This window comes from Phodopus roborovskii, unplaced genomic scaffold (assembly GCF_943737965.1).
Source record: "Phodopus roborovskii unplaced genomic scaffold, PHOROB, whole genome shotgun sequence".
NCBI classification, from domain to species: Eukaryota; Metazoa; Chordata; class Mammalia; order Rodentia; family Cricetidae; genus Phodopus; species Phodopus roborovskii.
The window spans coordinates 2,458,324-2,472,637 of NW_026126446.1; the positions used below are offsets into that span (position 1 = coordinate 2,458,324).

Below are 14,314 nucleotides of genomic sequence, written 5' to 3' on the forward strand. Positions count from 1 at the left end.
GTTCCCCATGCCAGGAGAAAGAGGAAATAGGGCCTAGTTGGAGGATGTTATGTCACTGGGAGTGTGTCACAAAGCTATGACTTATCCTAGCTTTTTTTTTGTACTTCCTTCTCTGCTTCCTGCCCACTCCTCCAACATGTGAACAGTCTCCCCTTTACATGTTCCAGCCACTATGAGGCTCTACACACAGGCACGGGACTGAACAAAGATGGGCAGAACCCTCTAGAACCATGAGGCAAAATAAGTTGCCCCCTCTTAGTTATGCAAGATAATTTGTCATAGCACAAAAGATCAAGCCAACTTGGCATGGCATGTCAGCTCACCAGGGACCTACATGGTGCCCACCACTTTCCTGTCCCTCTATACACACAGGTGGCTCTTGCCCCACATCCCATCACTCCCAACATCACTCTTCATGCGTCCCTCAGCTTAAATCAAAGCTCCCAAATTGTCTTGCCCTAGTACTGCCAAACTCTAGATCTTAGTTTGACTATTTCTCTGTGGTGTCCTGGTCATCAGGCTTAGATCTATCCTCTCATATACCCTCAGGCATTGAATTAGTAGATTATTGGCATAAGGCAGTACAGATGGAACCCAGGGCCTGGCTCATCTGGCAATAACTAGCTACAGTCTTACTTCTTATATAGGACTCTTTATCAAAATTTTCTTTCACTGGGCTTGTGAGCTCCAGGTGGGCAGGGTAGATGGTAGGAAGGGCTTAACTCAATAAACATTGCATTGCAAGGGCAGGCTGAACAAATGAATGGATTAATAAAGGGTTTCCTCCTGAACCTTTAGACCCAACAGGTCAGTCCTGAGTCAAAGGAGGGAGCAGACCCTGTGCTTTCTTGTCCCATTTCTGAATGACAAGCAGATGACACTCAGTCCAGAGTGGCTTGAGCATCTCTCCTTCAGTATGCACCAAAGAAGAGGGAGGCTTGGGGAGCTGATGCAGCAATGCTGGGTGCCTCTCTTGCCTCCCTGTGGTAAGGAAGAGGACAGTGTGGCCTTCAAGGGTGGGGTACCATCCCAACATCCTTGTAAGCCACAGGGCCTCACTCCAGACATAGGAGAGGTGTTTGATTCCAGGCAGGAAAATGTGGGGTGGTAACCAGATTTCATCCAGTTGGTATGAGTGAACAGCAGCAGCCTCGACCTCTAATCATTTTCTGCCCAACCCTTAGAGTAGTACCATGGGCAATTTACATGCTTCCCGCACATGTCCACCCAGTTTCCCTGAACAAACCAAAGCTACCAGGTATTTCCAATCCAATGCACAGATGTGGGAACAGGATCAGAAAGCTTATGCTACCAGCTCAAGACAACCCACCAGGAGTCTGGAGAGCCAAGCCCAGCTGGTAGGATTCACAGCCTGGGCAATGATGCATTGGTCCTGCTCACACTAAAGATGCACAAATGTTGGCATTTGTTTTCTTGGCCACTTTGCAGGTCAACAATTTCTACAGGGAACATGATACTGTTTAGAGGCTGGGGGAAAGTTCCAGGTTGAGTGGTACACAAACTGAAAGAGGATGTCATTTGTCTACGGGTAGGGTGGGGTAAGGTGAATTGGGGTGGGATGGGGGATTTCTTTGATTGATGGCTTCTGCTCTGAGCAGATGTTGCCACACACACAATGAACCATGTGTAACCTGGGATGGATCGTTCTACCATGTGACCCAAGGAGTCTAAGTTCAGTGGAAAATGAACCCATCTGGGATGCCTGGGCCTCTAGGTCACCAGTAGCCAGGTACTGGAACAAGGTGCATTTCCCTGAGATAGAGAGGCATATGTTGGAAGACAATCCTATGGGTGGCTGAAGGCACTGCCTCCTGGGCTTTTGTTGGTAGGATGCAGTCCCTGCCTGTCCCCAACTACTGTCCTTGCTACTGGGGAAGTGAGCTCATTCAAGGGTCAGAGCAAGACTGGTGTTTCTGATGATGTAGTTTGAGTTCTGTAGGAAAAGGAAGGAATGGGTTTGGCTGTCTTCTACAGATATGCAGGCTTTTTTTGTTTTGTGTTCCTGCAGTGGAAGCTGCAGTCTAGTCCCCAGTGCCTGGTGCAGGAAATGTCTCTTCCACATCTTTCTCCCTCTGCTATAGCCCTTGTTCAGATGAAGAGTTGGGGGCACACTGACACCATCCCCTGACATGTCTTCCTGAATACTTTTTAGCACCTGTAGTGGTTTGAATGAAGATGGCCTCCAAACATAGGGAGTGGCACTATTTGTAGGTGTGGCCTTGCTGGAGTAGGTGTGGCCTTGCTGGAGTAGGTGTGGCCTTGCTGGAGTAGGTGTGGCCTTGCTGGAGTAGGTGTGGCCTTGCTGGAGTAGGTGTGGCCTTGCTGGAGTAGGTGTGGCCTTGCTGGAGTAGGTGTGGCCTTGCTGGAGTAGGTGTGGCCTTGCTGGAGTAGGTGTGGCCTTGCTGGAGTAGGTGTATGGGGGGGGGTGGCAAAATGGTGGGGACCTTTGAGGTTTCAGGTGCTTAAGTCAGGCCCAGTGTCACTGCGTCTTCCTGCTGCCTGCTGATCCGGATGGAGAACTCTCCGCTCCTTCTCCAGCACCATGTCTGCCTGCATGCCACCATGCTTCCTGCCATGATGATAATGGACTAAACCTCTGAACTGTAAGCCAGCCCCAGTGAAATGTTTTCCTTCATAAGAGTTGCAGTGGTTATGGTGTCTCTTCACAGTAATAAAACCCTAAGGCAGCGCCTCTCAACAGAAAGTATGTTTGGAAACTGAGGAGCGTGGAGGACTGACTGCCTTGGTCTTAGAGATGAGGAGACTAAAGCAAGAGTGGGAAGGGCCTTCCCCAGAGGCACATGGCACTGGAGGGAAAAAGAGGTGCTAGAATACCCTAAAAGAGATGTTTCCAGGTGGAGAGGTCTCCCTTGTCCCTCACCCAGGTGGTCTCCATGTGCAGGGTCTGAGGCTGCTATGTTCAGGAAGAGCTGGCACCTGCTCAGTCCATCACTGTCTCTTAGCAACTGACTGCACCGTCTCCACAGAGCCCTTGCTGTTTCCTGGGAACGAGTCTGTGTGTCCCTTGATGATTCTCAATAATCAGAGATCAGGTTAAAATTAAACCAGACTACATCCTCCCGGGTCAGGGGAGTTCACAGTCAGTCTTCAGCACGTGGCCTGCTCTTTGCTGTACTCACCCTGCTTGGCCTCCACTTGCCTCCATTTGTGCATGAGGGAGGCATGCTCCAACCTTAGGGCCTTTGCTTATGCTGTTCCTGCTGTCTGAACTCCCCACCCCAGAAGCGGGTGTGGTTCTCTCTCACCTGCTTCAGGCCTTCCGCAAGGGTGCCTTGCCAATTTCCCCCAGCTCCAGGGGCCCTGCCCTCTGTACTATCTTCTCTAGCTCTTATCACTGAATGTGCCACTCATCTTGTCCTCCGTCAGTCCTGCTGGCCTCTGAATTCCAGCCGAAGAGAGTGTCTCTATTATGTTCTGCTGCACTGTAGCCCCTGGGCTGCACACAGCACATGGCATGCACCCCATAAAGATTAACAGAAAGGAAGAGGAGGGAGTTTGGAAAAGACAGATTGGTACAGACCAACACGCTGACTGCTAGGTGATACCTAGCAAACAACTTTTGGAAGAACGAGGGTCAGAGGACAGGGTTCACAACACCACACAGAAGCAAGCAGGCCAGGGACCCGGTCTAGGAAGCTGTGTGACCTGGCGTAAACAGCTCCCCCTCTCTGAGCTTCTCTGTAACAGGAGGGCCACAAGTTTGAAAAATGCTGGAGCCAGGCCTTAGAGAAGATTCCCCCCAAGTTCCTGCTGTTATCAACAGTATTAACAGGGGAGGCTCCAGCATTCACACGGGCTGAGGTGTGTGTTAGACTCCAGGGACACCACAGTGACCCAAGACACAGTCACTTCCCTCAATCACTGGTCACCAATAGGGGTAACTGAGCACACCTCTCCTGTTCACAAAAGTACAATGAGGCAAGAGCTGGAAGTCACCCCCTCAAGGGGGCCAGGGAAGGCTTCCTGTAAGATCTGCCATCCCAGCTATGGGGACAGGCCCCAGGGAATAGGAAGGAGAACATTGCAGACAGGCAGAGGTGATGACATACAAAGGCTGGTCACGTTCTCCACTGCACAGCACGGGATGATCACCTTCCTTTCACAGATCTTAAAACTAAACTCAGAGAGGCAGAATTACTTGTTCAGGTCACACAGCAAGTGATGGGCTAAGCCAGGATTCAAATAGGGGTCTCAAGATATGCATAGAGGCCATTGTCCAGGGCATGAGACCACGTGAGGTGGGGACCAGCAGACAGACTGAGCAGCAAGAACACTGGGTCCCCAGATGAGACAAATGCAGAGGCCAGGGGCAGCAGGAAGGGCTCAGCCCCCACCTCTGCCCTGCCTAAGGGACTCCCCAGCCCCCACCCCTGCAGAAGGACGGTACCTCCATCAGGTCTATAAGCCACAGCAGCCGCTCCTAGGGAGGGTGGATGGGCAAAAGGCAAAAAGAAAAATATATGAAATGAATGTCAGGGGATCAAGAGGCAGAGTCATCTCCCCCCCCCCCCACACACACCCCATATACAAACACACCTACTGAGGGGAACAGCAGGGTCCTCAGAGGAAGCTGGAAGGCCCTGCTGCTCTGGGGAGCTGACCCTATCCTTCTCAGGGGTCCCCAGAGGTCGGCAACTTGGGGCAGGCTTGGTGCCAGCATTTCCATTCACAGATGGGAAAAGCAGGCTTGAAGGGAGCAGTTTGTCCCAGGTCACACCTGCTGAGGGCAGGCAGTGATTCATGGGGAATCTGCTTGGAGACTTTGATTCAGCAGGCAAGGCCCTCAGGGATAGCTGCACACCTAGAGCTGAGCTTCAAATAACTGCCCCGGGAGTCCCTGAGAGAGGGAGGCCGGCAGCCCTCAGCCAAGGGTCTTCCAAAACCTTGCAGTACATCAGGCCCAGTGAGCTCATCTCCAAAGGGGTTGCTTAAGCAGGAAGGGAAGCAGGAATAGGCAAAGTGGCATCTGTTCCAACGCTGTGGCCACATTCCAGTACACATCCTGGGCCCAAGATGGCTTTCTTTTTTTGTTCTCCCTACAAATTGGGAACTTAGCATAACAATTCCCCAACAAGGGAGGAAGCTAAGGCATAAAGAGGTAAAAGGACTTCCCCAGACGCAAGGCTCTGTTAGGCTCCAGGCGTTCCTCTCTGCCTGGGGAGTGTGTCCTGTTTTGACACTTTTGGGCACCCTGATTGGTCACAGATTCTGAGTGGTCCCCATTTTAGGAACTATGCAAAGGGGACTTTTGGGTACTCTCCCATCTCCCCCAAAACTGCTTGTGCAAAACCACTCATGATGTGTGATCTGCTGGCCCAGGGTGTGCCCTGCACACTGGGGCCTTGCTAGTGCTGTTCTCAGCTAACCCGAGGAAAGATTTCTCAGGGATGGGAAGGTCACGGCTACTCTCTACAGACCCCTACCCAGGCACAATGGCCTCTTGGCTCCTCTTGTCCTGTAACCTACTGTGTTCTCAGGACCTGAGGTTGCTGCAGCCAGAGATAGCAGGACGTTATGCAGCTGATGCAGGGGAAACTGAAGCACAAGGAGACTAGGACTTAAACCCAGACTTCCTGCCTCCAAGACCAGAAGAGATTCCATTCAGGCACTCTGGTCCTGACCAAACAAAAGCTGCATGCAGCCTGCACGAACCCCCCTGGGTTTTAGAGCTAGCTGTGCTTAGTGGCTCTTGGAGCTCCTCATGGGCATCTTAAGGCCAAGATCATAAGAATCAGACTTAGAGAAAAGCTGAGTGCAGACCTGGGTCCAAAGCCTGAAATGACCTCATTGTGAGATGCTTCAAAGCCTGTGGTTGGAGCAAACTTAGCAGCATGGGTACAGGGCCTCAGTCTGGCCCTGGAAATGACTTGCCCTTCTGGGGACTTGAAAAACAGTTGTTGCCACACCTACAGCCCTGGAGGACAGGCATGACAATCTCTGGGGTCATCTCAGGAAAGGACAAGGACACTTGAAGATGAAAGAGATGGAGTGAAAGGTCCTCCAGACTCCAGAACTCTAGTATTAAAGAAAAGCCAGAATCCATAGGAGTGAAGGCTGCTCTCTGTGGGGTCACCAGAGAGCCACTAGCTCATTCCTCCTACAGGCTAGCCTGTCACTGAACCTACCAAAGTCTGGCTTCAGAGTCACAGTTACTTCATGCCCTTTCCAAGGATGACAATACCAACTTTGGGCCTCCAGCGCACCCACCTGACTCTCTCTCCTATAGGATACCTGGCTGACCCCTAAGTTAAGAAACAAGGCATTTCAACAAGATGATGGGACAGACTTAGTAGACTTCTTAGGGGGAGGAGGCCTTACCCTCTCCGAGGAACAGATGGGAGGTGATAGGGGAATAGGGAGAAGCAGGAAGAGAGGAGGGAGGGGTTACTGGGATTAGGAAAAAAAAAAAGTAAATGAAAAATAAAAGAAATAAGGCATTTGTTGTTTGGTGTGGTAGCACAGTCTACTCAGCACTCAGGAGGCAGAGGCAGGTAGATCTTTGTGAGTTTGAGGCCAGCCTGGTTACATAATAAGTTCCAGGCTAGACAGGGCTGCATATGTCTCAAAACAAAAGGAAAAAAAAAAAAAAACAAAATAGGCCAAACAAAACAAACAAACAAACAAATGAAAAAACTCCAAAGCAAATAAAACCCAAGGCATCTGCCCTTGAGAATCCTGGGAGCAGAATCACATTCCAGGATCAATTAGGTGCTGCACTGGGAGCTGCTGAGTTGGGAAGAAAGCCAAGCCAGGCTTGGAGCTCCAGAGACAACAGGTGGCCTCTTGTAAAACCCAGAACCAGAGTCCAAACCACCATGATTACTACTGTGTCAACACTGATCCTGAGTGGAACACCATGCCTTCCTGTTTGATTTGATCTTCCTGTAAAGTGCACTTAGATAGCTTTTGTTTTGTCTAACTATACTTTAAATTTTTATCATGTGTTTACTCTCTCTCTCTCTCTCTCTCTCTCTCTCTCTCTCTCTCTCTCTCTGTGTGTGTGTGTGTGTGTGTGTGTGTAAAACTTGTACAGCTGCCTGCAGAGGTTAAAACAGGGCATCAGGTGGTGCAGAGGACAACTTGCAGGAGTTAGTTTTCTCCTTCCACCATCTGAGTCCCAGGGACTGAACTTGTTTGGTAGCAAGCACCTTTACACTCTGAGGCGTCTTATTGGCTCCTAACTGTCCCTTAAAAAATCCTTTCCCTTAGGATCCCCAGACTAAGAGCCCCGAAGGTGTATCTTTCTTATAGTTCCACTATTCCCGTGTCCAGCACAGTACTGCACAATAGCCAGGCTCTTACAGACGAGGGACCCGAGGCTGGGTGAGGGAAGGTTAACATCTTAACCCCTGACCTTCTCACCAGGGATAGGGCAGGGGCAGCTCACCCTGGCTGAGCTGACAGTTGTGGAGGTGCCATGGCTGCCTGTGGATGAGCCCGTGTCACTGTAGGATACCACAGAGTAGGTGTCTCCAGCACCAGGGCCTGACGGCTGCCGCGCCTTCATGGACTCGATCTCCCGCCTCAGCACCAGGTGGTCAAAGCGTTCCAGGTCTTGGGGTGAGATGGTGCTCCTCACCTCAGACAGAAGAGAGAACTGCAGGGGAGGGTGTGACAAACAGGATGCTCAGACACTCAGTGGAGAGCTCCACCAGCATGTGAGGCTGGTACCTTTATTCTCAAGTGAGCTAGCTGCATGCAAGCCTGCTTTCCCTTCTGTAACCTTCTGTGCTCTCCAGTGTTCTCGGGGAGCATCCAAATATCTTTACTCAGACACCAGGCCCAGCATCTCCTGGACACCTTCTTCTCAGTCGCTCTTCCTTCCCAACACACACAGGTGACAAAGTCCCAGAATACACTACCAAATTCATGCCACAAGGTGTTTGGCCGTCCTTTCTACCCAGAGTGCCCTCTCAATCCTGACTGCCTGCAAACAGTATTTCCCCTTACCTGCCTGAACTTACACCCTCCAACTAGATGTAGTTACTCCCTCCTGTCAGCAGTTTCTGACCCAGACTTCCACATAAGCAGGCTTCTCAAACTGGTGAGCCCCTCCCTGTCACCCTGGACCCTGTTTGCGAGGAATATTGTGTAATAATGGCCACTGAAGGTGGTCCCTGTCCCCAGACGTCTGAGTTTGGAGGATGAGGCTGCCAAGGTCCCCTGTGTCTACCCAGGGTTCAGTTGAGCTGAGGTCTCTGGTGACAGGGTGGGGGCAGAAGGCACAGGTCACCTTGGCGTGGGTGTTGAACAACTCAAACAGTGCCATGACCAGGGCCTCCACAGAGATGGTACCACCACGGTACTGGTCCAGGTAGTACATCATGGTAGCACGCTCCTGCTCCGTCAGCAGGTGCCGGGCTTGGTCATCCAGAAGTGCACGTGTCTGATTCCCCAGGCTGCTCAGGGTCACCTGGGAGCCAGCTGGGCCCTTGTAAAATCCTGGCTGAAAGACAGAAGGACAGGGAAGTCTAGGCTGCTTGGGAGCCAGAGGACCTGGGAGAGCCAGCAGCAACAATGCAGAGGGACACCGTGGCTTCTAGGTGCCCTTGGATGATCTATCTCTGATGGCACTGTGTGGTCATCTCTGGCCACAGAGCATTCACGAGGCACCACTTTTGTATTTGTCTCCTGTGTTTCCTTGTGCCTATCCTGTCACACACTATAGATCCTCTGGGCTTTGCTATCTCTCAGTAAGCCGTGGTGATAAGAGCCCCTGCATTTCTAAACTATAACTCAGATCTATGTCCCTAACTCATTCCAAATTATACCAACAGTCTTCATCGCTGGCCAGTTGATAGCACCCAGTCTCTCCTCAGTTTCCTGGGCCCACACTGTAACCCTGCTAAGAGAGTCTAAAATGATCTTGGAAACACAAACTCATTCAGTGGCCCCAAAGCCTGTGAGCACAGGTTAGCCTGCCTGTCACTCTGCTCCTAATCCCCACTCACTCTCTTCCATTCTTCCACTAACACATATCCTCGCATACCCTCGTCTGTCTGTCCCAGGGCCCTGGCTCATTCTCTTGCCTTGCATGGCTTGCACCTCTCCCTCTGCTCATTGTCGTCCAGATTTAGTGACCATTTCTTACTCTTTCCTAATGCACCTGGCCTTGACGGTTCCCAGTGTGTTCTCTCATTAGATATTTGTTTGAATGCTTGCACTGGCTTTATTTGTGAGCCTTCCACCGTCTGTGACCTCCCCCGCCCCATTTCCAACCTCGAGGGTAGGGACCTGGCGACTTCTGTTCACTGCCCTTAACCTCTGGAATGAGCACAGTGGCTGGAAGCCAACAAGCATCAGGACTGTTGGGCAAGCCTGCCTGAAGCTCCTGACAGTGTGTCCCACAGATGAAGAGATGTACCTTGTTTGTCCCTTCTTCTGTGAGGTCCCCTGGAAACCTATGGAGAGAAACAAGCCCTTTCAGTGCATGTTAGCACATGGAATGGAGCACACAGGGAGAAGGCTGACCTGGAGCAGGAAAGCCAGGCTTTGTATCTGGCATGGTGGCACATGCCTAGGATCTCAGCACATGGGGAGATCTGAAGATGAAGACTAGCCTGAGCTACAGAGCAAGCTCCAAGCCAGCCTAGGGTATGTGATCTTATCTCAAAAAAATCTTTCCATCCCAAAATAGAGCAAAAGTGTGAGAAATCACATACCCATGCATCATGGCCACTGCTTGGAGGCTGCTGAGGGGTAGGTAACCCCTGAGAGCTACAGGTGGCTTTTAGCCTTCTCCTTTAGCAACATGATGAGCATTGATACATCAGGTAAGGTAGCCTCCCGAATGCTTTCTGTCCTAATGGGACCCAGAGTTCTCTGGTTGACATGGGAGCAACGGGGAGTCGGGAATCATGGGTGTGAGAGCATGAAAGGCCTCTGGCAGGTCAAGCATCCAGGTCAACCATCTCATCCCCTGGGAGGGTGGAGAAACAAGGCTGGAAGCCCCTAGGGGCAACACGCAGGGACACCTCAGCTTTAGCTCATATGATTATGAGAAAATGTAGGCTTAAGCTGCAAGGGTTTGGGAGTTTAATAAATAATCAGAAATCCAGTTTTTAAACAGGAAATCTCATTTTAAAAATATGCTGGAAATTAAAGTTTTAAAAATATGTAACACTATGTAGGAGAAAGGAAGTGAATAAGGGAGAGAGAAAAGACACTGTTAGGGTGTCTGACTAGGAGTCACCAGCCACCAGGTGGAGATGTCTGTTGGGGACCATGGGTGACAGGGGTCACATTGCTAGCAGACATACAGCCACCCAGCCACTGTGCATGAATTTTGACTTCTAAGACTTTCATCCCAAGAGGACATCTCCTGGTGTCCTCTCTGGCAGTATAGGATGAGGGTAGAGCCCACTAGGCAACCAGAAATAATTAAGTGGTTTGCCTGCTGGCAGAGACTAGGGACTCTAAGTCCTGCATTTCGGCTTTTCCTGGGGACACTGAGGCTACGACAGGAAAGGGAAGAGCCCATGCTCATCCCAGGGTGGGGACACCAGGCTGAGTCATGTGGCAGAAGATGAGAGGAGCATTGCTTCTCAGAAGTCACCCAAGAGTCCCTGAACCCTGTGCCTGAGGTCAGACCCTGCTGAGTTGGTGGTGCTTTCCCCAATCCGGGAACTGGCAATCCACTTGGTCTGGTCCACGGTGGTACGTGCGTGGGGCAGCCTTCCAACGTCCTTCACAGTCAGGATGAGGTGCCGGGATGACTTGAGCAGCTTCACCGCCTCGTCATGCAAGATGCTGAGAAAGCTCCGCCCATTCACCTCCAGAATCTGGTCCCCAACCTGCCAAGACCCAACACCATCACATGGGCTGCCCTTGCCCCAGCTCTCCATTTGCCTGATTGAAATGAGGTCATTAGGGTTTAGACAGACTATGTGGATGGCTGAGGGTCACATAAGAAGGAAATGACAACTTCCTCCCAATGCCAGTCCTGAGCCCTGCTCCTGTTGCTAGAAAGGGCACCTCCTATCTAATGACAGCTCTGAGAGTAAGTCAACTATGGCTTTCCCCAAAGTCCCCTGTCTGAAGCAAGCCAGCTCAGAGACAGGCGTCACACGAACTCACTGCAAGATGAGGTGAGGGAAGGCAGACACCTGTTGTTTCCATATCTTATTGAATACTGTTGAGATTTCTTATCTAGCACGTTTTTTTTTTTTTAAAGATTTACTAATTTTATGTATATATAAATGAGTGCACTGCATGCATGTGTGCCTGATGTCCTCAAAGGCCAGAAGAAGGGTTTGAATCCCCTAGAACTGGAGTTGCAGGTGGCTGTGAGCCAACACATGAGAGCTGGGAACTGAACCTGGGTCATCTGCAAGAGCAACAAGTCCTCTTAATCATTGAGCCATCTCTCTATCCCCAGTTCACATTCTTTTGTCACTTTAGAATGTCAGCACCACTTTAATTTACTTAAGGAAAAAAAAACCCTCAGAAAACGAAAACCACAATAACAGACACCCAGCCTCCCACTGAAGGAGTACACACTGCTCAGAGTCTTATGACAAGCAGGCAGTTTTATTTCATAAAATAAAACAGACAAGCAAGCATGAAAAGATAAAAAGACAGACAAAACCACTAGCTTTCCAATGACAGCAAATCGGAAACAAAGCCAGGAGAGTCAGGAGGAAGGTGCTTCAGTGTGCAATGAGGAGCACTAACTACCCTAGAGTGTGGGGACTCAGTGGTTGGCTTCTCTTCCAGAAGGTTCCCAAGCCCACGGATGGAATGCTGTAACCTGGAGGGTAGCCTACGGGCTATTCTCCTTCTTAGCCTGTATTATCAATAATGGGGGAGTCAGGCCTTCCCATGGGATGAGCTGCTTGTGGGGGTGTACTTTCTGTTGATGTTGCTGCCTCAGAGTCGTTTATGCTACTGTAAGTAACTTCAGTGAACTCTCTGGTTCACTAAACTGGACCTGGGAGGAACTGCTTCCTCTTTGGTTTGGCACTGATGCCTTGTGTAGGGAAAGGAAATATTTGTTTATTTACCCTCAGGAAAAGCTATACAACAGGATACTCATCCTCGGTTTGTGGTCACAGCACTAGTAAGGGGGAACTGCATCATGTAAAACATGGGTCAATGTGGCCCAAGGCCAATTTGCTTCCTATTCCTGCAGCCTGTTGCTCCTAGGGAACCGTATGGCTTGGCTCCCAACCCAGCCTAATCCAAAGCCACCTTCTTTAGCTCTGCCTACAACAGCCAGAGGTTGACTCTGACCCAACCACCAACTCTGCCTGTATTTCACCAGCAAGTCTCATTCGCTCTTCCCCTTCCTCCACTGATGGCCTCTCTCCTGGGTCCCCACCTGGTCATCTGGTGGCTCCTGACTCAACATTTCATCTCTGTGGGTTTATATGCAAATGACCACAGTCATCACGTAGAAGACTGTGGTTAAGGTCTTCAGAGACCATCAGAATTGGGTTCAAGTCCTGTTCCTGTTATTCCCATGCCATATGACATAGCCCCACAACCTGCCTCCCTCCTAGTAGCTTTCATGCCCCACTTTCCTTGGGTGGGTACCGAACTGGGGCCTTGGCCCAGGATTGTCCTCCAAATGTCTAGCTATTTGGGCTTGTCTTTATACACCACCAAACATTGACAACATTCATAATGACAAGTCTCACTCACTTGCCACTGGCTTCCCTAGTTAGAAGACTGAGTACCTGAGATTGTAGACAGCCCACTGGGCTCCCAATAAAGAATGTGGAACAGGACTCAACAGTGCCTTAGGGCATTGCCAGCAAGTGCTCAGTAAATGCAGCTTTCTCCGGATGGTTTGAGTTTTGTGAGCTCTACCTTGGCCCACCTTTCTTGGCCTACTCTGAAGCCAAGCAGCTGAGCCCAACACAGGAGAGCCCAGCACTAGCCTTCCTGTGCATAAAGGGAAAAATGACCTCTCTCCACGGTCACCTGCCTAGAGCCTGTCAGGCAGCACCCCTGGATATCTGATATCACAGCACTGTTCTGGAGTCTCTGCCACGGGAGCCACGGCCAAGGCTGTACCTCTTATATTCCAGTGTTTTGTTTTTGTAAGTGTCCCTCTGCAGCTTCAACTTTTAATCTTCCTTTCCACTCACGTTATTACAGTTTAATTAAAGGCACTGTGTCTGGGAGAGCAGCTGTGTCCAGGCATGCTTCAGAGAGCTGGGCTCTGGATCCTATCGGGGGATGTCCAGGAACGAATAAGCTCATTCATAGACCTGTGAGACTGGACCAGGAGCCAGATAAAACACAGGTCATCTTGTTAAATGGGAGCTTCAGATAAGTGGCAAATACTTAGAATGATGGATGCATACCCCCAATATCCAGGGCCACCACTTCAATTCCTCCCAGTGGTCCTCTTTGCTCACATGAACCGTCTATGGCTGTGGGCCCCCTTATGCTCACTGCTTAGGTCCAAGAGAAGCTACAAATCCCCTAAAGGGACCAGGCTACTGATGGGCTATTGTGATTCTGAATTTCAGCCTGACCCCTAGCTTAGATTCAGAGCCTATCATTTCTATAGTCTGAGCCTATGAGGGGTCCAGCATAGTGCAGGATTCAACTACACCCTGGATATCTATGTGTTGGAATCTCAGGTTGACTGGCTGAGCACTGCTTCCTTGGGCCTGTTGAATAAGCCTGTCCCTGTGGGAGGAGGCTGAGGTGACAGGGCTTCCCTGCCATCCAACTGGAGAACAGATGGGGGGTCAGAGTAGGACACATGTCACCCAGATGGATGCCTATGAGTCCAATTCCCTCATCCCTTTTTGGCCTCCAAGGGCTAAGCAGAAAACTCCCATGTTTGAGGGGTTAGTGATGGGCCCTCCATGTTGACCCCCCCTAGTATGTGACCTGGTCCAAGTCACTTCACTATCTAGGTTCCTTTACTCCCTCTATCCCTATCATCGTCGGACAGTCTAGTGGTTTGAATGAGAATGGCCCTCATAGGCTCATGTTTGAATGCTTGGTTTCCAGTTAGCTTGGGAAGGAGGAGGAGGTGTGGCCTTGTTGGAATAGGGTGTGGCTTTGCTGGAGGAGGTGTGTCACTATCAGTAGCCTTTGAGGTTTAATAGCTCCTACCAGGGCCAGTCTATTCCTACCTACAACTTATGCATCTGATGTGAGCTCTCAGCTAGTGCCTGCCTGCTCTGCTCCCCACACTCCTAGCCATGATGGTCATGGATTAACCCTCTGAAACTGTAAGCCAGCCCCAAATCAAATGCTTTCTTTTAAAAGCTGGTGTCTCTCACAGCAGTACAACAGTAACTGAGATCGA

At 50.4% G+C, this 14,314-nt stretch overlaps 1 protein-coding gene across 1 annotated transcript in view; it reads right to left on the bottom strand.

Moving 5' to 3' along the window:
- LOC127224777 (whirlin-like) overlaps positions 1 to 14,314 on the bottom strand; it is an 83,701-nt gene that overhangs the window by 11,379 nt on the left and 58,008 nt on the right. The window contains 5 exon segments of the mRNA XM_051187960.1: positions 4,430 to 4,462; positions 7,430 to 7,639; positions 8,276 to 8,488; positions 9,407 to 9,443; positions 10,633 to 10,835. Coding sequence (XP_051043917.1) covers positions 4,430 to 4,462; positions 7,430 to 7,639; positions 8,276 to 8,488; positions 9,407 to 9,443; positions 10,633 to 10,835 — 696 coding nt within the window.